This window comes from Pundamilia nyererei, unplaced genomic scaffold (assembly GCF_000239375.1).
Source record: "Pundamilia nyererei isolate P.nyererei 1_Seehausen unplaced genomic scaffold, PunNye1.0 scaffold00110, whole genome shotgun sequence".
NCBI classification, from domain to species: Eukaryota; Metazoa; Chordata; class Actinopteri; order Cichliformes; family Cichlidae; genus Pundamilia; species Pundamilia nyererei.
The window spans coordinates 1,002,404-1,026,197 of record NW_005187511.1 but is presented as its reverse complement, the minus strand read 5'-3'; the positions used below and the strand labels follow the sequence as shown (position 1 = coordinate 1,026,197).

The following is a 23,794-nucleotide window of genomic DNA, read 5'->3' as shown; positions in this document are numbered from 1 at the left end:
CAGCAGTAAACCGCAGGAGTGTAATTACACTACATTTCTCTGTCTGCTCTTTCACTGAGAATAAATCATTTAGGAAGAGTCGTTCTTTTTTCTCAAGAATTAAACACTTGCCAAGAGATCCAACATCAAGACATTGTTCCTGAAGGAAAATTCAGGCTAAGTGGGTCAAAAGTGAAGGTTCTGCAGGGCATTAAGTGTAAATGTTACATTGATTAATAAAACAACATACGAAGGAGGGTTTGTACTATCCCAGCACTGAATATTAGACATACGCACACACAAAAATTAATTATAGGCCCTCATATGCATGAAGCAATAATTTAAGTATAATATAAAGAAATTGATGGTTTATTTACTCAAATAATTAATCATTAAGGAAAATATGCTTGATATAAACTGAATCTGTACCCAACAAATATACTTAATCTGATGAGATTCCGTAATTTTTAATATTTTACACTGTGCTAACAAAATTACATGGAAAAGAATATATGTAAACAAATTATTTGAAGTCTGCATTTTGGGCATAAATATTTTTGGAGTGTATGAAAGCATATCGCAGGTTTATTTTGCCCTCATTTTGTACTGTGACAGTCCAGAGCAGCGCACAGTGAGACAGAAAAATAAAGTACGCGTAGATACACATGAAAGGCATAAACATATTTTTTTAATACCAGAAAAAAGACATCGAGTAAGCTTTCGTACGGGAAATGCACATCCTGTTGTTGTCATAGAGCAACCGTATAAGTTGTCAATGAAAAGCTGTGACAATGGGCTTTTCACTAAAAATGTATATTTCTAGTCTGAGACCTCATCTTGTCCTGAGTTCATATTAATGTAGCCCACTGCTAGACCAATCATCAGCTTTTTATGCACCTCAGGACATAAGTGATTGTTTTTTGTAATGTGCAACAATTTTTAGAGCCATCAGTGGGCTATAACTAAACTTGGCTTACCACACCAAATTTAGATTACAGTTTATGGGCTTAGCTGTGGATGTTAATACTTACAGCTGTTAATTAACAAATATATTGGTTTCATTGAATAAAGGGACATTTAATATTTTGTCCCAGAGTTTAAAGCTAATTTATATCTCCAGTCCCTTGGCAAGTTACGTGGAAAAGACCACCACACCAAAATTTCATTATAATAACAACATGTTAACTTCTTGGGTTAAGTTACACATTATTATTGAGGCTAGTTTCTAGAAACACAACACTGGGAAGGTTTATTTTCTGGATTCTGCAGCTGTCAAAACAGAAAGTCATGCTGACGTCCAATCAGTTGAGCCCTGAACGTCCTTGTTGCTTCATTGTGCTTCTTCACCAATTGTTTGAAAGCTAGGTGCTTGAGGATGAAATGCAAAAACCATTTTTATCTTCTGCTGTCACCACCTGAACAGGAGTGAGTTAACACACGTGTAGCACTTCAGTTAGGATGAAGGCAGAGGATTAACATCAAAGAGCGTCATGTAAAGAACAGTCTGTAATGCCTCAGAGACGGATTACACAGGTTTAAGCTCCACAGGAATATATATCTGCTGTCAAAAAAACAAAAAATGCACTGGACTGACAACAGAATTTCATGACATTAGCCAGTCTTTTCTTAGAGGGTGGCTAGAAACTGACCTTTTCAATCACAGCCCGCCAAGGGAGCAATGAAAACCTCACTGGCAAATGTAGCGTAAAAAAAAAAAAAAAAAAAGCTGTAGCAGGAAATTAGTTTGGGTTCAAACATCCAACTCTCTGGAAAGTTCTGTTGTATCACAGGTCCCCACACCACTCTGCATCTTCTTGAGTGATGTTCTCTTACTGACAAGTCTGCCTGAATAATGAATGAAGTTCTGCATTAAAGTAGTCATGCCTCCATCCCATTGCTATTGACCTGTCACCTTTTAAATGTCAGCATCAGTGAAAACTTCTGCAGCTACAAACCCAGTTACATCAGCGAGCAGCATGCGAAAAATAAGCTAAGGCATTGTACTAAAAATAAAACATGGCTTTTTGTAGGTCTAACAAAAAGACGTACTATATAGTTAGACTGTGTGGTGCATGTGTGTGCGAGCCCCAGCTGGTTTGTGTGATAAGCTAATGTAGCGTAGTAGATCACCTCCCTCCATGGAAACCAGTAATGAAAGCTTTCAGAAGCCTTCATTTGCCTACTTCTTCCTAAAAGTAGGAGGAAGCACTCTTTCCTTTACTGAAATACAATATTTACACTCAACAAAAATATAAACGCAACACCTTTGTTACTGCTCCCATTCCCCATGGGATGGACGTAGAGACCTAAAATTCATTCCAGATACACAATATAACCATCCCTCCCAAACAGTGGTCACAAATCAGTCCAAATGTGTGGTAGTGGGCACATCTGCTATATTGAGATAATCCATCCCACCTCACAGGTGTGCCACATCAGGATGCTGATCTGACATCATGAGTAGTGCACAGGTGTACCTCAGACTGCCCACAACAAAAGGCCACCCTGGAATGTGCAGTTTTGTCTCACAGCAAAATGCCACAGATGCCATAAGCAATGAGGGAGCGTGCAATTGGCATGCTGACAGCAGGAATGTCAACCAGATCTGTCGCCCGTGCATTGAATGTTCATTTCTCAACCATAAGCCGTCTCCACAGGCGTTTCAGAGAATATGGCAGCACATCCAACCGGCCTCACAACCGCAGACCTCGTGTAACCACACCAGCCCAGGACCTCCACATCCAGCAGGTTCACCTCCAAGATCGTCTGAGACCAGCCACCCAGACAGCTGCTGGAACAATTGGTTTGCACAACCAAACAATTTCTGCACAAACTGTCAGAAACCGTCTCAGGGACGCTCAACTTCATGCCTGTCGTCCTCATCGGGGTCTTGACCTGACTCCAGCTCGTCGCCGTAACAGACTTGTGTGGGCAAATGCTCACATTCGATGGCGTCTGGCACGTTGGAGAGGTGTGCGCTTCACGGATGAATCATGGTTCACATTGTTCAGGGCAGATGGCAGCTGAGAATGTCCCAGTTCTTGCATGGCCAGCATACTCACCGGACATGTCACCCATTGAGCATGTTCGGGATGTGCTTGACCGGCGTATACGACAGCGTGTACCAGTTCCCACGAATATCCAACAACCTCGCACAGCCATTGAAGTGGAGTGGACCAACATTCCACAGGCCACAATTGACAATCTGATAGACTCCATGCGACGATGTGTTGCACTGCATGAGGCAAATGGTGGTCACACCAGATACTGACCGGTTCTGGGTCCCCAGACCCCCAATAGCGCAAAAAAACTGCACATTCCAGGGTGGCCTTTTGTTGTGGGCAGTCTGAGGTACACCTGTGCACTACTCATGATGTCAGATCAGCATCCTGATGTGGCACACCTGTGAGGTGGGATGGATTATCTCAATATAGCAGATGTGCCCACTACCACACATTTGGACTGATTTGTGACCACTGTTTGGGAGGGATGGTTATATTGTGTATCTGGAATGAATTTTAGGTCTCTACGTCCATCCCATGGGGAATGGGAGCAGTAACAAAGGTGTTGCGTTTATATTTTTGTTGAGTGTATTAACTCTACCTGCTCACTTCACTGAATTATTATCTCCCACGAAAATTATTATTTTTACTTTTTCAGCTTTATTTGAGAGATGCAGTGAGAAGAGGACAGGAAAGCAGGGACAAAGAGAGAGGGGGGAAGACATGAGGCAAAGGGTCGGACTCGAGCCCGGGCCAGCCGCTCTCAGCCGTATGGCATGTGGTCAAGAATCGCTTTTACTGAAAATGAAATGCCTTGTAAGCTAATGTAGAAACTTTTCAGCCTCCAGTTCCCTGTCTAATATTCGCTCTTCTTCATTTGCCCTTCACCAAACGCCTGGCTCATTGTTTCCCAACCGAGTGTTTATTTTTGGCTGACAGGAAAAAGCTGCTGGTGTACAATGGGCTTTTAGAGCTTTTCAACTGAATACAGGTGGCTGTAGCTGCAACTGTTGATGGTAATGAGCAAGCACTGATTAGCAATTATTAACCTTTCATTCACACCCAGTCATGCGATGCATAAAAATGGGAAAAAAACCCACACTTATAATGAGTAGAGCCGAGGAAGACACCGAGCGTATGCCAGAGGTGTTTAATTAACCAGAGTTTCTAAATGAACTCATTAACATATTGTGTGAAATCTTAGGCTGCTGTCAGCTCGTGACACTAATTTTGCTGGTTTACATGTCATTACTTCAGATAGAAAACATATATGACCCAGTGCATGGGACAAACTAGCTAATGCATAGCAGCCTTGTGCATAGAGTGATTTGTATAGTCACATAATTAGCCAACCATAAAAGAGGTCCAGAAGGAGAAGACAGATACTGGCAGGCAAATTGAGCAGCGTGTCCATGTTGGAAACACAGCACCTTCATCAATGAGGGAAGCCATTTATAGAAGCTCCGCTCCTTGAAACTTGGTTTTCCTTCCATGAACAGTGCAGTTCTTCAAGATCTCAACTTTGTTATGCTAGAAAGTAGTAATAAAGCTTTCAAGAATCACCTTAACTAAACCTTAGCTCTTATGCAAGGAGGAAGTGCTGCTTGCAACATAATGCTTTGAAGTCTCTGTTAAATCATTCAGGCTTACCACAGAAGATGCATATGGAACACACTGCGACCACTACACAAACAATTTAATCCACATGTCTGCGGCTCACAGATGGGCAGATCTTCTCTATAGATTAGCAGCCACTCTGATGGGACAATTACTTCCTAAGGTGAATTTCTGCCAGCTGATCAAACAGCATCAAAGGCTTGTTATAGATCAATAATGCTGATGCCTAAGTTTAGAGCACAGCTTAATTAGAGCCTGTGTAGTTGACACAGTGCAAGCCAGATTTCGTCTAAGGGAGCACAAAAATGTACATCACTCTATCTTAGTGTTGTGGCACCAGTTTTAAGAGGAATTTTCCTAAATGTGTGATTGTGAGATATTATCTATTTCCATTTACACAAATAAAACTAATACAGTTATAGCATCCTTTCAATCTTTGTTTATAGTTTGCACAATAACGATTGCTTATATGCTGATCAGATTATTTGCATTTAAATAATGAGAGTGTGACAGTGAGCATGATGGAGGAGCAAGGATGAGAACCTCGTGACTCTGTGTTATCCCAGTTAATGCTATATGGCACTGCAATCAGCCTGGCAGCTGTGAAACTGTGCACCATTGATTTATGGCTATTGAAAGCTCACCTAAGCACAATGGAAGAGCTGCTTCACTCTGCAACGACTCCAGAAAGCAACTCATAAAATGCAGACGGTTCTATAGCTCTAAGTGTGATTTTAAGCATATATTTACACACAGAAACAGCACAAGCAAGGTAGGGCGAGAAAGAGCTGCACAGAGACAGAGGCGGCTCTCTGTTCCATTACAAAGCTCCTGCTGAAAACAACAACAGAGTCACCGTCACTGTACTGCCACATCTCTTTCGATCCTCCTGCGCTCCCTGTGACACACTACTGGAGGTGGAGTGAATTCCCTCATGCAGGGCAACAGTATCAGCAGACAATGGCCCTTGGGAAGTCATACATCTTAGGCTTTCCTAGAGCGTTTCTTAAATAAATTCAGTATACTTCATATCTTAATGTATTTGCCACTGATTTCCTCCCATCCGTATGAAAAGTCATCTGGCGAGCCGTGTAGGGTGAATATGCAGCAGGTAATAGAGCACAGTGCTCTGAGCCAATAGCCTCAGACACACAGAGTGATCTCAGACTTCACAAACAGCACAGCAAAGTGCTTACAGAGAAGTAAGTCGGGCATATCTGATGTGTGCTAAGAAGTTCGGTTAAATGCCTCTAGTCATGGTTGTCTCGGGCTCACTGGGAGGAGATGTTTCCATGCAATTAGTTCAAATAGCTTCTGCTGAGGCAAAAGAAAGAAGTGTCAGTTTTTATTGCTCAGTATCTTGTTCTGGTCCACAGCTTCAGTGTGTACAGAGGCAACACTGAAAGGCGCTGAGAAGACAGGGACTTACATTTCAAGTGTGCGAGTGTCAAAAAAAGGCTGTTTTGGGAAGATTTTATGTGCCCCATTTTTTTTTTAATGAAATTTAACATGGCATCAGCTATCAGCAGCTGCTCGCATTAAGTTTGAAAATAATCATTATGGTTTATGAAATATCCTTTGACTCTGTCCTCCACAAAGACGACATTTAACAACCTCCTCTGTACCCTTAACAATGAGTTTGACAAAGTGGCTGAAAGTACAGTTCCTCGAACGGCCACTACAAGCTTGCTCCCATTTCAAAATGCCCAAACTGAATGATAGTGGACGCTGACACGAGTAGGTAGCTAAACGCTAATTGTTGCTAAATTTGACCTCTTGAACGTGTTTGTGGTGGCGGTGCCTTTTGGAGCATTTTTAAAAACAACTATTTGAGAAAAAAGCTATGGTTTCCTATGACTTATGTGTCCAACTGTATAAGCAGTTCAAGAAGGCTGCTGTAGTGAAATTCTATCATTATTTATTGTGTTTTTGATAGCAATAATTAGATCAGCACTAGCATTAGCACAAGCTAACCAAGCTAGGTAGCTAACGTAGCTCTGTCTATGCTTACAGTATATATGTTTGCCTTCTGATACTGCCTGTTGCTTGCAGATTCAAATAAAAATAAGGCATTTAAAATGTTTTTTTAAATTATTTCTAACTACTTAGTAAGAATTCAATTAATTAACAAACAATTAAATTTGCTTGAGCTAAATACTTGTTATATTGGTAATAGCTACTTTTGGCTCAAAATGTTCAGAAAACTGTTTCACGGTTTAGAGTAAGGCCTGCTTGATGCCAAATCCTGACTTAGTGATTTATTGATTGGCCATGATTCCTCTGAGACTGAACTGTACCTCGGGGAGAGCTGAGCAACAGAAGCTCTCCTGGGATCTGCCGTATTACATAGCCTGATTTCATTCACAGCTGCTTACTCTTTCATGCCACTAGGCCACACTACTATAAATATTACAACATTCGGTATACTCTTGCCTGTATCAACAAGAGCTTATCTGTTACTGATGGAATGATTACTGGAGAGTTTATGTTTAGGATGGACCAATTACAAATCCAGACTTGAGTGTTTGCAAAACTATTCATAACTCTCCCAAACATGAGTGCAAACTATGAAGTGCTGCATGTGTCCTTCACTGCTTTGATATGAAAAATGGGGAAAAGAGTTATAACCTCGGGGGTGGTTATAACTCCAAAAGGCCCAGAATGAAGACATCTGGGGCTATAGACATTTTGAATCACACCTTGTCTCTCTGGCATTAAGTCAAGCATTGTTAATGTGCAATAAAAAATTTATCAGCACTGAAAAATAAATGAGGCAGAGTATGTGTTTGGGAACTAGCCACTTCACTGATGCAACTTTTCAATTAAGCTTTAGGAACAAGATTGCATTTAATGGCTGCTATTTAGCCTCAGTTGGACTTTTTTTGGGGGGGGGACTTTTCTCTTTCCCATATTAAAGCACTGTACACCCCATAAGGTAAAGCCTCTATTTGTCTCAGCAACACCCACTACCCTCTAGCTGCTTTCCTTCAAATGTTCTTATGTGTTTACCTCAGTGCTATATACTAGTATAAGCACGGACGGACATAAATTATCCACCTATTTCAAACTATTGGGCTGTGTAATAAATTCAAGCATGATGGCACAGCCTTAGTGGAAAACGGTCATGTACCAGTGTTGAAAAGTACAGTAATGCATGTAAAGAACCTAGAGGCAATACATGAGCTGGAAATGATGCTTCAAAATGTTTTTTGAAACCTGTGTATAATAGTTTTCAAATATTCCACACGAATGCCAGATTGAACTGATTATTCATAAATAATTGTGCTGTGGACAATGTCACAAGCGTATCATGAATTTGTAATGCGTGAATTTGCAATGTAAACAATTAGTATTTGGTCATGCTTCTGATCTGTTTTATAACTAGCAGTGAATAGAAGCTGATTCAGTTTATTCAGACTCAATCATTTATTTTCACATTTAGTCTCACTGTGCTCAAGTTTATTATTCCATGTAAAACCTGTTAAATTTGTTTACATTCACAAGGTGTGGAATATAACATATAAGGCTGGTAGCTAATTTTTATTTAGTTCTTTGAGTCGCTCTTTTAGTTTAGTTGTTATATTTTCACCCGCCATGTTTAACAGATGGCTGTAGACACTTGCTGTTAAACATCTCTCTCTCCTGACCTCCTCTGTACAATGAAATTTGAAATTTGGGTTTCTTACTCCGTAGTGCGGTCCTGTGTAATGCGGCATACCTCAGCCTTTTCTACCTGTTTCTCTTCCTTAAGAATGCCTTCTTGGCAGCTGCCCTTCCACTGAGAACATTTCTGATGAGGCTTCACTGAACAGTAGATGATCAACTGAAGGGCCAGGTGCATCTTTCAGGTTCCATGTCAGGTCTTTGCTGGATATTTTCTTAAGGACATGACTTTCATATACTCTTCATCTCCTCTTGGTCTTTTTTTTGTTCAGTTTTTTTTTTAGCCCTGCCACTTCTTTGTTTGTCCTCCATTTGTCTAGGTTTCTCAACACTGCACACCGTGCTGAGATATGCCAAATTTTTGGCTAATAACTCTTTGGCAATCACCTTGTTGGTGCAAATACACTATTTTATGCCTGTCAAACTGTGATATTTGGCGTTTTACATAGAGTCATCTGAAGAAATGGGAACAAACTATTTTAATAAGTAATCACAGGTAAAAATGTAAATGTAAAAATGATTTTGCAGTTGCTGAGGTTGTGATATTTTAACATGGCTTTCAGTTATAATTAAATACTGCAGTCTCAACAATAAGTGTAAAGGGTGGTGCTAATAAATATTGAAATGTTTCTATGTGAACATTTAACAAAGAGTGCCTGCTAAACTGGTGAGTCGGGGAAGGCTGTTATTTATCACCTGTTAATAAAGAAAGAAAGAAATTGCTACTCATCAAAATGAACTTGGTAGATCTTTACAGATTTTTGCCATCGTCACAAATATGTGGCCAGACACTAAAATTATAACACCCTCAGTGACAAACATTTCATTGGAGATAGGAAGATTTTGTTGTGTTTTCAAACATGATCTGTTTAAACTGCATTGTTAATGGGATTTGACATGAAGAACAAAGAATGCTTGCTTGTTCCAGCGTTGACAGAAGGTCTGGCATAGAAATGGAGGGTGGTGTCATAATGGGACATAATTTCTTTGAGCAATGTGGCTGAATATTAAAGACAAATAATTAGGAGCTTCAGAAATTCAAGGTCAGAGATAGAGTAGGTTCTTTGAATAGACGAGTTACATAAATTATGCAGGAACCCCTGTTTCAAGGAGGTGTTTGAGATTTCTTTGAGTAATGATATTGCCATGAGATCTTTTGTTTCTAAAATACTTAGCGTGCTGTTCCATAGGGGAGGCATTCTCCTGTCTTCCAGATATATTTCAGGCATTTTGAGATGACACAAAAAAGGAAGTAAATTCAGTCTGGAAAAACCTCCTTTTCACCCTGTTTAGTAATGAAATAAACACTAAACAGGAATTTGCAGAATTCACAAAAAGCCACACTTTAACATGGAACCGGTTTTGTTTTTAACATTTACTCTGAATACTGATTCAGTCACATCTTTGGCGAGTTGGTTCACTTAAAAAAGTTGTTAACACGACAACATCCATCGATCCAGAGGAGCGCACTTCTCTTGTTCCTGCACTGTGTTGTGAGCCTGTTAATGAGCTGGAAGATTGAATACTAAACTGGAAATGAGACAGAGGTGGCTAATAAAGCCAAGGGGGGTGACAGTGGGAAGGAGGAGGTGTTGTGTGATGATGTCTAAAAATACATAATGTGCACATGGAGGCTTCTCGCAGTTATGACATTGATGAAACTCTTCATCCTCTTTGTTGCCATTTAAAACAAACATTCAGTAATTACCGCGGGAGACACTAGAGTGGAACCTGTGAAGGGGAATAATGAAAGTTGTCATGTTTTCATGCTAAAAGACACCGGAGAACACAGCATCCGGCGCTTTCTCCAAGGAAAGCGCACCTGGTTGGCATTAGATTATTGATCAGAGAACAGCTAACAAAATTAGTTTCCACAGCTATACTATTTGAATAGAGAGTGATGAATAAGCAACTTTGCAGACAGCTTTGAAGTTCACCTCTTGAGCACAACAACACCTTTTTCTATCCATCGCTCATTCTTTCTCCCCTCTGTGCTACAGCTGCGGGAAGTGACAGCTTAAAAGCCCTGGTTCAGGTCAAAAGAAAGTCAGACATTAGATCAAACTAGTCCCAAAGAGAGATTTACGCCAGCTTCTGGATGTTAAACTGGAATTCACGTCCTCTCTTATTTTGGTTTGTTGTTGTTTTTGTCTTTAGAAGATTTCTAAAATTAAACCCGTCGTCAGGATCCAAATATGGAGAAACGATTATCTAAAACTTAAGCGACAGAAGCCTTGCTGGCTGTTTGCTAATGCCACAATCTCTCAGTATACCCACTACTTTCACTTGATTTCCTGTGCCAAAGTGAACACCTGTAAGAAAAAAAATGCTGAGTGGCACACTACCTTAGCAGCAAATGATGAGCTTGGCTTTTCCAAGAGGTCCCAGAGTTTCTTCCTCTTTTCGGAACAACACGTGGTAGTAAACTCCTCTCCTCCCCTCTCCCTCATGTTCTCGGCCTCTCTTTTGAGCTCTTCGTTCATCTGCTCCTTTTTCTGGTGATACCTGGCCTGGCAGCAGGACTCAAGGTAGATCTCGTCGATGCCCCAGAAGTCCAGCTCTTGGCTGAATGAGAGCGCGCACATTTCCTCCATCATGTGCAACTTCCCAGTGCGATAGAAGTTGAGGATGGAGGTGAAGGCGCCGGGGTGTCTGTCGAAAAAGTACTCGTTGGTATCCAGGCTATAATCATCGCATATCTCCAAGATAGAGTCGTGGGTGTTGCAGTCTCGTAGTTTGCCCAGACGTGTGCGGGGCAGCCTATCCAGAGTCCTCCACAGAACTTCGTGGAGAAGACCTCCAACGTTGAGTCTCACCCGGCGGGAGTGGGTCTTGCTGCGGATGATGTCAATTGTATCCGGCGGCAGCGTGGTGCCCAACCGAGGTCCTGTTTTGATCATCTTCACTCAAGTCACTGGGTCACTTGAAAACACTGGAAGATGCAGGATGGTGGATTAAAAGAACATGGTCCTGGAGATGACCGCATCAGGGTCCCCTTTCGTTTCTTTTGCCTGACAAAAAGAAGAAGAAAAAGGGGGGGAAATTAATGTGGGTGCTGCTGAACGGGCACTGCTGGTGTCCTACAATAGCAATGTCAGGTGGTTTATCCACTCATCAGAGAACCAAATAGATATTTTAATCAGCTTTAAGAGGTACAGCCGCTTTTCTTGCTGACAAGGATGGCGGGGTGGGGGAGCGGAGTCAATGATAAACTGGATTCCACTTGCGAGCGCTGTCCGGTGCTGAAACGTCCATCACTCCCAGGACCGCCGTCTTTTCGCTGTCCACGAAATCCGGTGCTGAAACGTCTCAGCTATCAATCTCGGCCCAAAGGCACTTGTGTTAGGTGTTGTTATAAGCATACGTTGTTGAACTGTTCTCTGGAGTGATATTAAGCTGGGCTAATGCCGATTATCAACTTTGATTAAGGGCTCATAACACACTGTATCATCCTCTAAGACCATTCTGTGGACTGTCCTCACAGTAGTGCAGGGTTTCCCGGGGTTTACATAACGACAAGTTATTGTCAAAAGAGGAATAATTGAGATATAAAGTTGTTGTTTTTTTTACCCCTTTAGTCAAACATGCCTACTGACTCATTCAGCAAAACTGCATTTACATATATATTTTTAAAGTAACCCACATGAGCTGAAAGTGGAACTCGCGCATGTTGTAACGATGGCCAGCTACGCCAAACGAACAGGACACAGCATCTCGAAGTCCGCTACAAAATCACAAAGCTTATAAGACTTAAACCACAAACGAAAACAGGATCGCACACGACAAAGAAATAAACGTAACGCATACCTGTCTTCTTTATATCCCGATTCACCTCAAGGAGCGGCATCAGCAACATTTCGAGACTAAACGCGTTCAAACTTGTTACTGCTCTCCGGCTCTTCTGCTCTCTTTTGGGAGCTGATGGAGGCATCATGAGCCGCGTACCGACATGTTGAAAACTATAAGTGCTTTTTGCAGGAATCAACACGTCCAGTCTGCCCTGTGCACCGCTCCGGAAGCGAATCAACAAGTAGAGCTCCTGAGAGTTAGTCGGGAATGCTCCTGGTGTGTCTCCTCCACCTGCTCACAGTGTGCGTGCGTGCTAGCCGGCGCCTTTGTGAACGGGATCCTGCAGGGGCTGATTTCACTCGGGCTCCTCCAGCGGCGCAGGCTGTGTGAGTTTAACCCTCGCGGGCCCAGGCAGCGAGTAATAGCTCAGTGCATCAGTGCTTCGTGCTGGAGTGTTATAGAGCTACAAAACTCACATGTCTGGCCAGAACTGGACAAAGTATAACCTTTCACAAAGTTCATGCAGGTTAGACAATCTGTGGAGTTAGCATTAATCAAGCAACTTGTCATTCAAAGCCGATACTTGCACTCTGCACTCACATCACAATAAATAAGAGACATGCTGTAAGTACCTCTTCGATCCTTAAGTGCTTCCTAAATATTAAAATACAATATTTGACATTAGGGAAGATTGGCCAGCTACTTAACTCACTCTTGGAGAGGACAATCTGACAGTCTGGGTTTTGTGGCGTGGCCTGATGTATTGTAAAAGTTTCTCATTAATCTTCACACAATGGGCTAACATTTAAAAGACAATTACAGTGAGGTCTGCGGGAACATTTGCCAGTCTGGATTTAAGACACAGACATCCTCTCTGCTTTTCAGATTAGGCTTTAAACTTTCATTTTTGACAGAGTATATAGTTAGGTTGGATCAGGCATGTGCTGTTGGGGGCTTCACCTTTTCTCACTCGCTATGTGTTTATAGACCACTCTGCATCATTAGTTATTACTTTTCTCTGGCTCTCTTCCTCCCCTCACCACAAACTGATGTGGCAGATGGCCACGCCTCCATTTGCAATAAGTGATATAACACACAAGATTGTTGTCCTTTGAAGACCTGCACAGTGCTTTACAATCTGTGACCTATCATCTCCTGCCAGTGACTGATCATTGCTTTCCAAACAGCGTATAAATCCAAACTTCACTTCGCAAACAGCAGGCGTGTGTTAGTGTGACAGATGTGTGACTGGCTCTGTTTACAGTACAGGCAGTCCCTTCATTACACTCAGTCTCTGCAGCTGACAAAAAAGAGTGCGCACGTTTTTACTGTTTCCTCCCCCTAAATGAAGGCAATTTTCAGTGTCTTATGAGGTTTTACTGAAAAATAAAATGGTAGGTGTAGAATGGACATCCAAAACACCCTCTCTAAAGAAGACTGACAGCAGAGGATTACAATATTATTTATATTTATTGATAAATAGCAAAGAAAAATGCAAACTTTATTACATAAATAAGAAAATATACAATTACAAAGGACATAGAGACACTATAAACAAAGTTTTTGTGTTGAAATGTGCATATAATTGTTCTTGCTCATTTTCCTAGTGAGTATTTCGAGGTTTATATCGGACAGGCAAGTCTCCTTCAGGTTGTAGCATCCCAAATCCATAACGGCTGGTATTTATTTCTGGCATCTGAGCATTTGGGTCACAAAGCTCCAAATCATAGTCAGTCAACGCCATGTAAACAAACCTGTCGAGGAAAAACACAGATAAAACACAGAATTAGGGTATTGGAGCAGAAATGTAAAACTCTAGCGTGGAAGGTTTTGAGGCTCTCAACGACCCTAAAGTTGTAGAGTAAAAATAAATCTAGGGCACTCACTGTCTGATGGTATTGATGGCAAACTGCTTTCCTACACAGCCATTGGTCCCTGCACCCCATGGCATAGTGTAATATTTCAGCTGCTTCCCTCCTTTATAAAAATCCTTCTTCACAGATCTGTCTTCTCTCAGAAAGCGATCGTACTTGTATTTCTGGAAAGGAAACACAGTTTTTGCAAAGCAGCTATTAGATGCAAGTAATATCAGAATAATCACTCAAATGCATTGGCATTTGTCTGACATTTATTTCTTAAGTATGCCCTGCTATGTCCTTCCCACACCCATCAGCTCATTTTCTGTTCCCATGCTCTGCTAATCCCTCGGTAGCCCACAGCTCCGGACTTGACCTCTCGCTGGGTAGCACAAGGTAAGCTTTGTGTAGGCGTTGTTTCCATGTTACATAAACAACCGCAGGTGCTAATTACACTTAACTCTGCCTTCAATGAGTCCATAAGATAATTACTGCTATTCCTGTTGGCAGCACAGGGAGATTTTCATGGATTAGAGACTGGAAACAAGACAGGAAGACAAACCTGTGGCTCGTGGTAGATCTCAGGGTCCATTTGAGGGCTGACGTAGGGAAACAAACACACTCTGTCTCCTTTTCTCAGCAGGTACCGTCGGCCATCGGCCATGCAGAGGGTCTTTTCCCGCACTACCTCTCTTGTAATGAACGGGCCGGCGGTGAGTCTCAGTGCTTCTTCCAAGGCACTATCTGAGAGGGGGTTGAAAAAGGCGCTTTCAAATAAAAAGTATTATCATTATTATTATTATTAAAGAAATGGTCAGTATCTGCAGTATTTCTAAACTTTATATGATTTCTTTTGCTACTACCATCTTGCTATTAACAAACTGCAGTCATGCTCTTAAAAGCACACCATTGTGGTGTGATGGTTAGCAGCATCGCCTCACAGCATGAAGTTGCTGGGTTCTACTTTCTCTGCTGTTTTCCTCTGTGGGATCTCTGTGGGCATACCAGCTTCCTCCCACAGTCCACAGACATGAATGTCAGGTTAACTAGTGATTCTAAAATGGGCGCAAGTGTGAAATTTTGTCTTTATCTCTGTGTTAGTCCTGCGACAAACTGGTGGTCTGTCCAGGGTGTACCCTGCGTCTCACTGCTGAAATAAGCTCTAGTTGCCCTTGAATTGAATAAGTTAGAGAAAATAGATGGATGCACCTGTTAAAGGGGGTCTATTATTGTGCCATTCATTGGTGTAGTGGTTAACACATGGGCCTAATGCTTAAAGCTCTCAGGCTCAAGACTGGGAGGAGACAAATCCCTGAGAGGGTCATGTCAGGAAGAGAATCCTGTGTAAATCAAATATGTGGCTCTGTCCACTGTGGTGGCCGCTTGTTAATAGTGGGCAGGCACATGAGGCTTTTATTTATTTTCTTTTTCTGTGTGCTGCACAGTGGTACATGCTCATATTAAACATGGCTATTGATTCAGTAAAGTGCTATACAAATACAGACCATTTACCATTTAAATAATCAAATCTGTCTATGTGAGCCAAAAGTGGTCAGACTGCTCTAAACACTTTAAGACTGTTTTTTTTTCTCTATTTTTGGACATATATGATGCTGCCAAGAGCTGATGCCCCCATTATGGTCATCACACAGCAGTCCCATCCACCTGCTGCTCAAACCTTTTGTTTTTGTGGGGGCAGCTAGTTTACGTAAAGGGAGGGGGACAGGAACTCAAACATCTTGTTTATGTTCCTGACACTATGATAAACCTACTGTTTACACAGGCTGGAGAAAAGCCCTTACCAAACACTGGGGTGTTCACTTGACTGTCCATGAGGGGAGTCCCTGTGGTGGTTTCCATCTGTGTGTTCTGGCTAAACTCCCTCTTTACTGCCATCAGGGCTTCAGGATTTGTCAACAAGAAGCCCAACAGCCAAAATGCAGCAGGACCAACATTACCCTGGAAACAAACAAAGACTCAGATGAGGAGGATGATGATAAGGTCGCTCACTCTGGCGTTGCATAGTGACAGCGCAGGTGGTTATTTGGTAACGGCAAATAAAAACATCACACGGCAACCTGAGTACTTACACAACCTTCTGTTGAAGTGATAACAAGCCATTATTTTTATTGAAATATAAGTTTCATTAAAACAAAAAACGTAATGAATTTGCACTGCTGGAAAATAATAAAATAAGAATGTCTGGGATGAGAAGAGCCACTCTCTGGATTGTCTCACTATTGGCAGAGGCACAGTGCAGTAATGGTTTACTTAAAAAGGAAAGCCATTGGAAACCTGAGGTCCCCTGCCATCTGCTTGCTTCCAAGGACAGGACACTGAAGCTATTCAGTTTTATAGCAAACTATGGTGCTATTATCTTAGGGGGAAAACATAACATAGTGAATAAATTATCACAAAATTGGCTGTTAGTTTATTGGAAATACACTAATAAGACTATTAATGATCACTTTACCAAACATAAGCATCTCTGATGACAGCACTTGTGTATCCTTTAAAAAGATTTGTCGCCAGGACACATCTGGCCCATGTATCACAGTCCTAAGTGTGGAAGAGCTTTCCCAGACACAAATATTTTCTTTATATTTAAAGTCATTGGCGTGACTTTGTGCTGAAGAGAAGGGGTGGGGGGTGGGGTGTGTGTGTGTGTGTGTGTCAAGATCTCTGTCTAAAAAAAGAAAGAAATCGGGGCAAATTCCTAGATGAATATGGTATAGGTATTATAGGTATAGGTAATTCCTGAAATGAGTAAAGAAAATCAACAGCTTATTTATGCAATATAATTCAATTTTAGAGGGGGTATATTAGTTGGGTCTGATTAATGACACCACCCTGGAAATTACGCCACTGTTTAAAGTTAAGATGTTTTGGCTTCTTAACATACCATTTGTTGTTGCTGCATTAACTGTTGAGCAAATCCTGACCACATTTTTCAAATGTGTTTGATTTTTCTTTTTTGAATCATTTGAAAATGTGTTCATGGGTGTTATGAATCAAACAGAAACAAAACAGGTTGACATAAAACAGCAAATGGCTTATTGTATAGGCCAAAACACATATATGATAAATCTTTCATGACATAAACTCTCCAGCAGGGCTGTGAGAAAGACTCTGAGTCAAAGTCCAGCTTCAAGGAGTTAAGATCAGCTCACTAGCCCAGCTTTACTTTTTGTTTTAAAAAATATGAAAATTTATTTTTTTATATGTACATGCTACTTGATAACAAACACATGCGCTAATTATTTTCATACTGACTCTTGAATAAAACTAACCTCAGCAGTTAATCAGTCATATCTAATACTGCGACAGCACTGAAAAGTGCACTCAGCTTCTGTACCATTATCTGTCTCATAGTGCTTAATCCTTGTAATCTGTAGTGAACAGCACCCTCATGTGCCAAAGAAGAGTATTTCAGTCCCGCCCAAATAAAGTTTTTTTGGACACAAAGGACACAATTAATTAATTTTGAGTGAGCTCACCAAAAAAGCCCTCGTTTGTACAAACAGGCCAACATTTCTAGGTTGTCTCACTCACCTGTGTGGCCCAGAGTTGCATCAGTATAGCCCTGTTCTGCATCTCTGCATCGGTTCCATCTTCCTGCAGAAACTGCCTGTAGGCATGCAGCCAAGGGCTGGACCCCGAATCGTCAGTCAGACCTGCTGGAGCCAGAAGCTCCCAGAGTTTGTTTTGAACACTCTGAGCTGTCTTCTTCTCCTCTGTTACACACATATAAACATCATTAAGTGAGTGAATGAACCAGGTCACAGACGAGGTCACAGTAAATGTCACTGGGCAAGATGCCAGACAAAAATATGCTATTGCATACGTGCACAAAAGTACGCACTAATATTTTAACTGGCTGCTTCTGCTATTTTTGTAATGGGTGGAACGGATGGAATTGTACACAATAACGAGGGCCAAGTCCTGAGGCGACAGGCTCTGTGTTGTGATAATGAAGTAAGTTATGAGCGGAGTGACATCGCAGCATATGTGATGACGAAGTCTTTAGAAACACAAACTCCTAGACACTATGTAAGCACGTGAGTAAGCAATCCCCACCATGGTAACCACAAAACAAATCTATGGGAGCAGTCAGTGGTGATGTCAAACCACATTAACCGAGACATGATGTAAACAGTGACGTCAAGTAACACTCACGACTTCATGCTTCTTTTAGTGTTCATTTAGTAAAAGTTAACCACAAAACTCTACCCAAAACTAAATTTACATGTTTTTTTCTCCAGACAGTAATGTTCTTTATCCATCTGGAAGATTTTCATCCAGGTTTCATTTTGAGATGTGCACCTTCTCTTGAATATAATGGAACTAAATAGCACTCATCTTGTGGTGCCCAATATGCCATAAAGGTTTTTTTAAAAATCTCACAAGCATGACTCAATTACTCCAAAGCAAAATCCACAAACCATGGTGCAAGCAGTCACATGCGGGAGCTATGTTTACAGAGCTACAGCCTGTGGAAGGAAGCGTACGTCTACCTGTGACATATTTACAGCTTCCCTCTTGACTAAAGGACCATTATTTTGCTCGTGGGTGTAGCTCAGTAAACAGTAAATAGTTCCTAGATGAAACAGCTTACAACAATGTTTGTAATTATTTTTGAGTGGCGAGATTACTGCAGTGTCATCTAATTATGCTTACGGGAAGGCTGGCACCTCTACAGCCAATCAACTAAAAGTGCTCCTTTGATTTTGAAGTTCATCTCTTTACCTTGCCTGAGAGTGCCCCTTGCCATTTTGACTAGAAGACCATCAAACTTCTTGTACTCCTCGTAGACACTCAAAGGGTCTATGGGGTTGTTGTTCTGCTTTCCTCCAAACAGCGTCAGGTACCCCGCCCTGCACGGAAAGAAGAAACACAAAACATGTGAGTGTGTGGGCGATGAGAAGATAACCAGCACATGACACAGTTATAAATGGTACTTTTCCATTTAGTCCCCATGACACAGTAAAGATCCCCATAGCTTTCATTTTTAAAACAACCTTTGACTCACATCAGCCAAAAATGTTCAACCGGAAAAGTGACCCACACGCATTTTTATGACACAGCGTGGTCATCCTACATTTTTGTTGCTGGGTTTACAAACAGATGACCACAGGATGGATCGGTGTGTAAACTGTTTGGTCGGAAGCTTTTGACATTCTTCTTTTGACATAGTTAACAGCATTAGTGCGCGTGTGTGGGTGGATGAGGCTTTTTCATACCTAAATAACAAGCTGTAAGAGAAATTAAATAGTCCCTCCTCTTTCCAGTCTTTCTGGTTCTGGGTCGTCTTTGCTTTCATCAAGGCTCGCAGGTTTCTGCTCATGGCGCTGTTAAGAGTGGCCAAGTTCATTCCCACAAAGTGCCTGTAGACATAAACCATTAAAGAAAAGGTTAAACGCCATTCTGCTGAGGGTTAGTCTTGCAAATCAGCTGACAATAATTGATTGTTAAAAACATCGTTGTAGCAAACATTATTTTAAAACGAAAACAAAAATTGATTGAGCTAATTTATAAAGGCAGGGTAATTAGAAAAATGGATGACGCAAACTGAAGAAGCACAGTGCCCAAAAATTCACCTATGACGCTGAAAGATTTTCTCCACCCTTCAATGAAAAAATGTGCATGCCGGTTAGTTCTGCACAATAACAAACTAAGACCTAAAATAGATTTCCAAGTATGTGCTGTTGCTCTACAGGAATATCCTCAGTGTTAGTACTTATAAAACCTTAACCAGTGAATTTCCAAGAAGATTCTCACTTCCCAAATAACATAAAAATGAAATTGAAAACTTAAAGAAAATGGTTTTTGCTATTGCTTCAGTACCTTTTCATGATTTCGTTTGATTTAGCCTGCTGGCTATACGGGAGGCGCAGTCTGAAGATCCTGTCCATCAGCACCTGCGCGTAACGTGTGAAGTCCAGGGAATCGGAGTCACCCAGGACTGTGTCGTAGGAGTGTGGATCCAGGAGCATCGTCACATAGCGGCCAGCAACTCGCACCTGGAGCGCCAAAAGCGGACACTGAGTAAAGGATCTTAAAACATCTGTATATGCTTTAGAAAATGCACTGAACAGATGGCAGTGCTCCTTAAGTGCTCTGAATGACTCCAACGTAAAAAGATCCCGCTACATGGAAAATTACTTAAAAGTATATTTAAAACAAACAAACAAAACTATGAAATTTTCGTTTTATATCAGGATAAAATCACAGTTCCTTATGCATCTAAACTTGAATATGTAAATGCATATAATTATAACTCACAGTGAAAACGTCACCATGCTTCATCTTCATGCGATTTATGAACTTGGATGCATCTTTTCCAAATTCAAGTGCATGACCTAACCACGGGATAGCTCCTTTGTCTAAAGGTGGTTCCCCCTTGCATCTAAAGGAAATAAAATAAAAGAAATTGTGCATTCAATCTAATGTTTACAAAAGCATGTTGCAACAGTTATATCTGACTCATTTCCTCCTCACAGCAAAGTGAACTGGAATCTTTTTTATTATTATCATTTTCTTTTTTATTTAGTCTTCCACATCCGTTTGAATTTGTAGCGAAAACTAATCTTTAGCTCATGAATGTAGCCTACTATGGAGGGGGAAAGCACAAATAGCATTAACTGGAATTAGCTGAAAAGTCACAACTACATCATAGATTTTGTCGCTCGTAATTCACCAAAGCAAAACAAAAGCCAGTGAGGTGTGACGCTCAGAGTTGTTTAAGCACACAGCTTAACAGCATTCCTCAAACCGGAGCAGGGAAAAGCCCCACTAAGAAACAGATTCGCTCCTGGTCAATCCCCAATAATTCAAGCCGGGTTTTATTAACATTTCACGGGGATTGCGCGTTAAAATTCAGATATTAAAGAAAACACGACTTCACAACAGCACGTCATTCATTTATAAACAAAACATGTGGATGAATGAGTTACTTACCTCCATCTGTTTGTTAGAATAAAAATGAGTAGGACGAGCAGGAGGATGGTCCAGATCATCTCGCGTTGTTACGTCTGCGCTCGCTCGGAGTGTCACTGGAGCACCCTGAGACCTCACACTGCATTTATACCAACCCGTTGCTCAACCCCAGTCATAACAGTGTCATTGTTAACTCCCATGCCATTATCCACTGTATATTTGATGGCGTCATCACAACAAAAAGAAAAAAAAAGTCTCTTGTCTAAACTGTGACCCAGTGACACGAGGGACTCGAACGTCATTCGTCTCGTTTGCGTTAGGACCAAGTTTTGCACGTCTCTCAGACACTCCCAAAGAAATAATAAGAAAGACAAAAAAAAGTAAGGTGACCCTAAAAGCCTGAACAAGCTTTGTTTCTTATTCACTTATGGAAAGAAAAATGTAAGAGGTGTGGGAAGGTGGAAAAAGTGGCAAGCAGTGCTTCATATCAGGTGCCAAAACCTGTTTGGCCCACATGAAATTTAACACTGAAAGTGACGTTTCCATTAAGGCTCGCTTCTTCTTTTTTTAAATTAAGGTTCACATAAGAACTGAAAACATTTTTCTTGGTTTTTCCTCCTCGGGAATATCCCTTGAGTGTGTGTAGTTCCTGCTTCTTGGAGTCTGACACACTTCTTTGGAGGTTAACAGAAATCTGCCAGCAAGAACCAGACTGTAGCTGAATGCTGTAACTCTCCTTGAGTCACTCACGCATGCAGTTGTTTTCTTTAAGTAATGTTTCATCATGTCTCTTCTTGTGTTATGCTCAGGTCAGCACGTTGACTGTGAAAGTTAAAGAAAGGAAGGTGAACACCCCAATCGAGAGCACTTGAAGCAGTGTTACCCCTCTCCCCCTTACTAGGTGCACCTACCATAACAACTTGAAAACCCTAGGTGACTTCCTTTTATAATTAATGCATTCAAAACATTTCCAGGAAACGTGACCTGACTTTGACCTTGAGGTCAAGGTCACTGAGATTCAAAAAGCATAAGATATACTTATGGTATCAATTTACAAATCCTGTCGCCTTGTTCCCAAATTCACAAACTTAGGTTTCCACAACACCCACCTCATCGGTGAAGTGACAGCAATCAGCCTTTTACAGCTGAGGGGTAAAAAACATTTTCCTGTCCTGTGTTTGGGATAAGAGTGGACTGAGACAACTGCTGCAAACGGTGTAAAGAATGACTAAATCAAGTGATAATATGAGTGAGCCTTTATTAGTGGACACATTTAATTTGAGGGGTACAGCCTCAACCTTCAGCAGGATTCTGAACAGTAATATGACAGGTGAACAACCTTTAGGAAAACAGTGTAAAAACCATCAAACTTGCAGATCATGACAGCTTCTTGGTGATTTACAAAGTAAAATTGCTTGGCATGCTTGAGCGGAGAACTTGTTAAAAAAAAAAAAGTATTCAATTGCTAAATATAAATAAAATCATTTTAACCTGGGCTCAATTTAAATTCACAACTGAAATGCTGGGTGTAACTTAGGAGAGCTCCTTGTCTTCCTTTTCATCCCCCTGCGTGTTACACATTCCTCGTGACTCATGGACATCCTCAGGAGTTTGGCCAAACACCGCCCCGGTCCGCTTGAGGAGGTAAACGCCAGCATGTAAACCCCCGACATTGACCCAAACAGTGTGCAGCTTCCTCCACAGCCCTCCCATCCTCGATATAGCCTGGAGACGACATAAATCCCATGAAGGCAAACTAACAAATTAGACATTTGTTTTATGTAAATTATAGACAAACAGTGAATGAAAGTGGGGTTTTTTTATCGTGACGGAGCAAAGTTAAACCCACATTACTTAAACATCTGAGGGATTATTTAGACATCAATTCAAGACAAATTCAACCGGAAAAATCATTCATTAAGTAGAACGACCATAAATACTTTAAACTTGAAGAGCAGCGTAAACATATAAAACATGAGCCTTTTTTTAAACAGCTAAAGGATAGCAGTGGTGAAACAAACAAGCAGAACTGGCTTTTTCCAGTTTGGTGGCATTAATCATTTATGATTGAGTAAAGCTGGGAACTTACCACACACTATTTTATTCACTGCGTTAGAAAGGTTAATTCCTGTTACCCTTCAAACCTTTTTAGGTTAAAAAAAAAGTTCACTGCAGTACTGCTTGGTTTGAAAATGTGATATTTTAGGAGAGGAGGATTTTTTTAAACTACACTGTACAACTAACAACAATCTATTGTTACATACAATGTTGATTTGTTAACACAATACATAAACATTGCAAAATCATCTGTTTTAACGCAACCCTACAATGTAAATCCGACACCTTCTCCCCGCTGCATTCAACTTTTTCAGGGCATGTCAGCAGTGCAGGAAGCGAGAACCGGTTCCCAGTAATTTCGTTCCTTGGAATTCTGACTGCCTATTCATCCCGGTCATGTGCTGGAGGAGGAAAATAGTGGTGGATATGGATACAGTGTGGATAATACTTTATCTTAAAAGGTCGACAGCATTTTAGACAAAAAAGGCCATCTGCATTGTGCTGCAAACTTTGGCTCTTTGTGAGCATGCAAACGCTAAGCTAGCCAAGAACCCAGAGTGATGTTAAAGATGAGTGAATGCTGACCCCAGCCCAGCAGCCAGACCCTAAAGTTCAAGAAAAGTAGCGATGAGCAGTCAGGCTGAAGCCTTCATTTCTACTTGTTCACGTTTCTAAAGTAGAATCTCCGTGGCGATCGCTTTGAAGATTTGTGTTGGTGTGTGGGACTCAGGTTTATGCTGTTAAATGGTAATTATGAGATGATGCGTTTCAGGTCATTTTATAAAGACAAGTGAAAATAATATAATGAGTAGTATTACTAATTCCTCTCCCTTGGGAATAATTAAGTACCGTACTGCATTACTTTTAAGAAAGCGTTGTGTATAATATTTGAAA

General features: G+C 41.1%; 3 protein-coding genes across 4 annotated transcripts in view; all 3 read right to left on the bottom strand.

Annotated features, from left to right (window-relative positions):
- Nucleotides 1-12,381, bottom strand: part of LOC102211232 (potassium voltage-gated channel subfamily B member 1) — a 41,412-nt gene extending 29,031 nt beyond the window's left edge. Inside the window, exons 1-2 of the mRNA XM_005741393.1 lie at nucleotides 12,069-12,381; nucleotides 10,607-11,272 (exon numbers count right to left, since the gene is read on the bottom strand). Coding sequence (XP_005741450.1) covers nucleotides 10,607-11,161 — 555 coding nt within the window. The 5' untranslated portion in view covers nucleotides 11,162-11,272; nucleotides 12,069-12,381. The remainder of the gene's footprint in view (nucleotides 1-10,606; nucleotides 11,273-12,068) is intronic.
- Nucleotides 12,382-13,549: 1,168 nt separating this feature from the next.
- On the bottom strand, nucleotides 13,550-20,963 carry LOC102210935 (prostacyclin synthase). Its single transcript, XM_005741392.1, has 10 exons — nucleotides 20,864-20,963; nucleotides 20,189-20,312; nucleotides 19,751-19,926; nucleotides 19,147-19,290; nucleotides 18,653-18,780; nucleotides 17,459-17,640; nucleotides 15,709-15,865; nucleotides 14,469-14,650; nucleotides 13,937-14,088; nucleotides 13,550-13,804 (listed from the first exon to the last, which is right to left on the bottom strand). The coding sequence occupies exons 1-10, from the start codon at nucleotides 20,920-20,922 to the stop codon at nucleotides 13,654-13,656; spliced, it is 1,455 nt and encodes a 484-aa protein (XP_005741449.1). The 5' UTR covers nucleotides 20,923-20,963; the 3' UTR covers nucleotides 13,550-13,653.
- Nucleotides 20,964-22,083: 1,120 nt separating this feature from the next.
- thumpd3 (THUMP domain containing 3) overlaps nucleotides 22,084-23,794 on the bottom strand; it is a 10,901-nt gene continuing 9,190 nt past the window's right edge. For both annotated transcript variants that reach the window (XM_005741391.1, XM_005741390.2), the window contains exon 10: nucleotides 22,084-22,567. In XM_005741391.1, the coding sequence (XP_005741448.1) occupies nucleotides 22,376-22,567 (192 nt within the window). In that variant the 3' untranslated portion in view covers nucleotides 22,084-22,375. The remainder of the gene's footprint in view (nucleotides 22,568-23,794) is intronic.

What these genes read in the sequence shown, in the direction of transcription:
- LOC102210935 (XM_005741392.1), bottom strand. Translation starts at nt 20,922, where the DNA reads ATGATCTGGACCATCCTCCTGCTCGTCCTACTCATTTTTATTCTAACA. An exon ending in TCTTACAGCTTGTTATTTAG is followed by an intron (nt 18,781 to 19,146) that starts GTATGAAAAAGC and finishes CTTTCCGTGCAG; the next exon opens with GGCGGGGTACCTGACGCTGT. An exon ending in GCCATCAATACCATCAGACA is followed by an intron (nt 13,805 to 13,936) that starts GTGAGTGCCCTA and finishes TTTCCTCGACAG; the next exon opens with GTTTGTTTACATGGCGTTGA.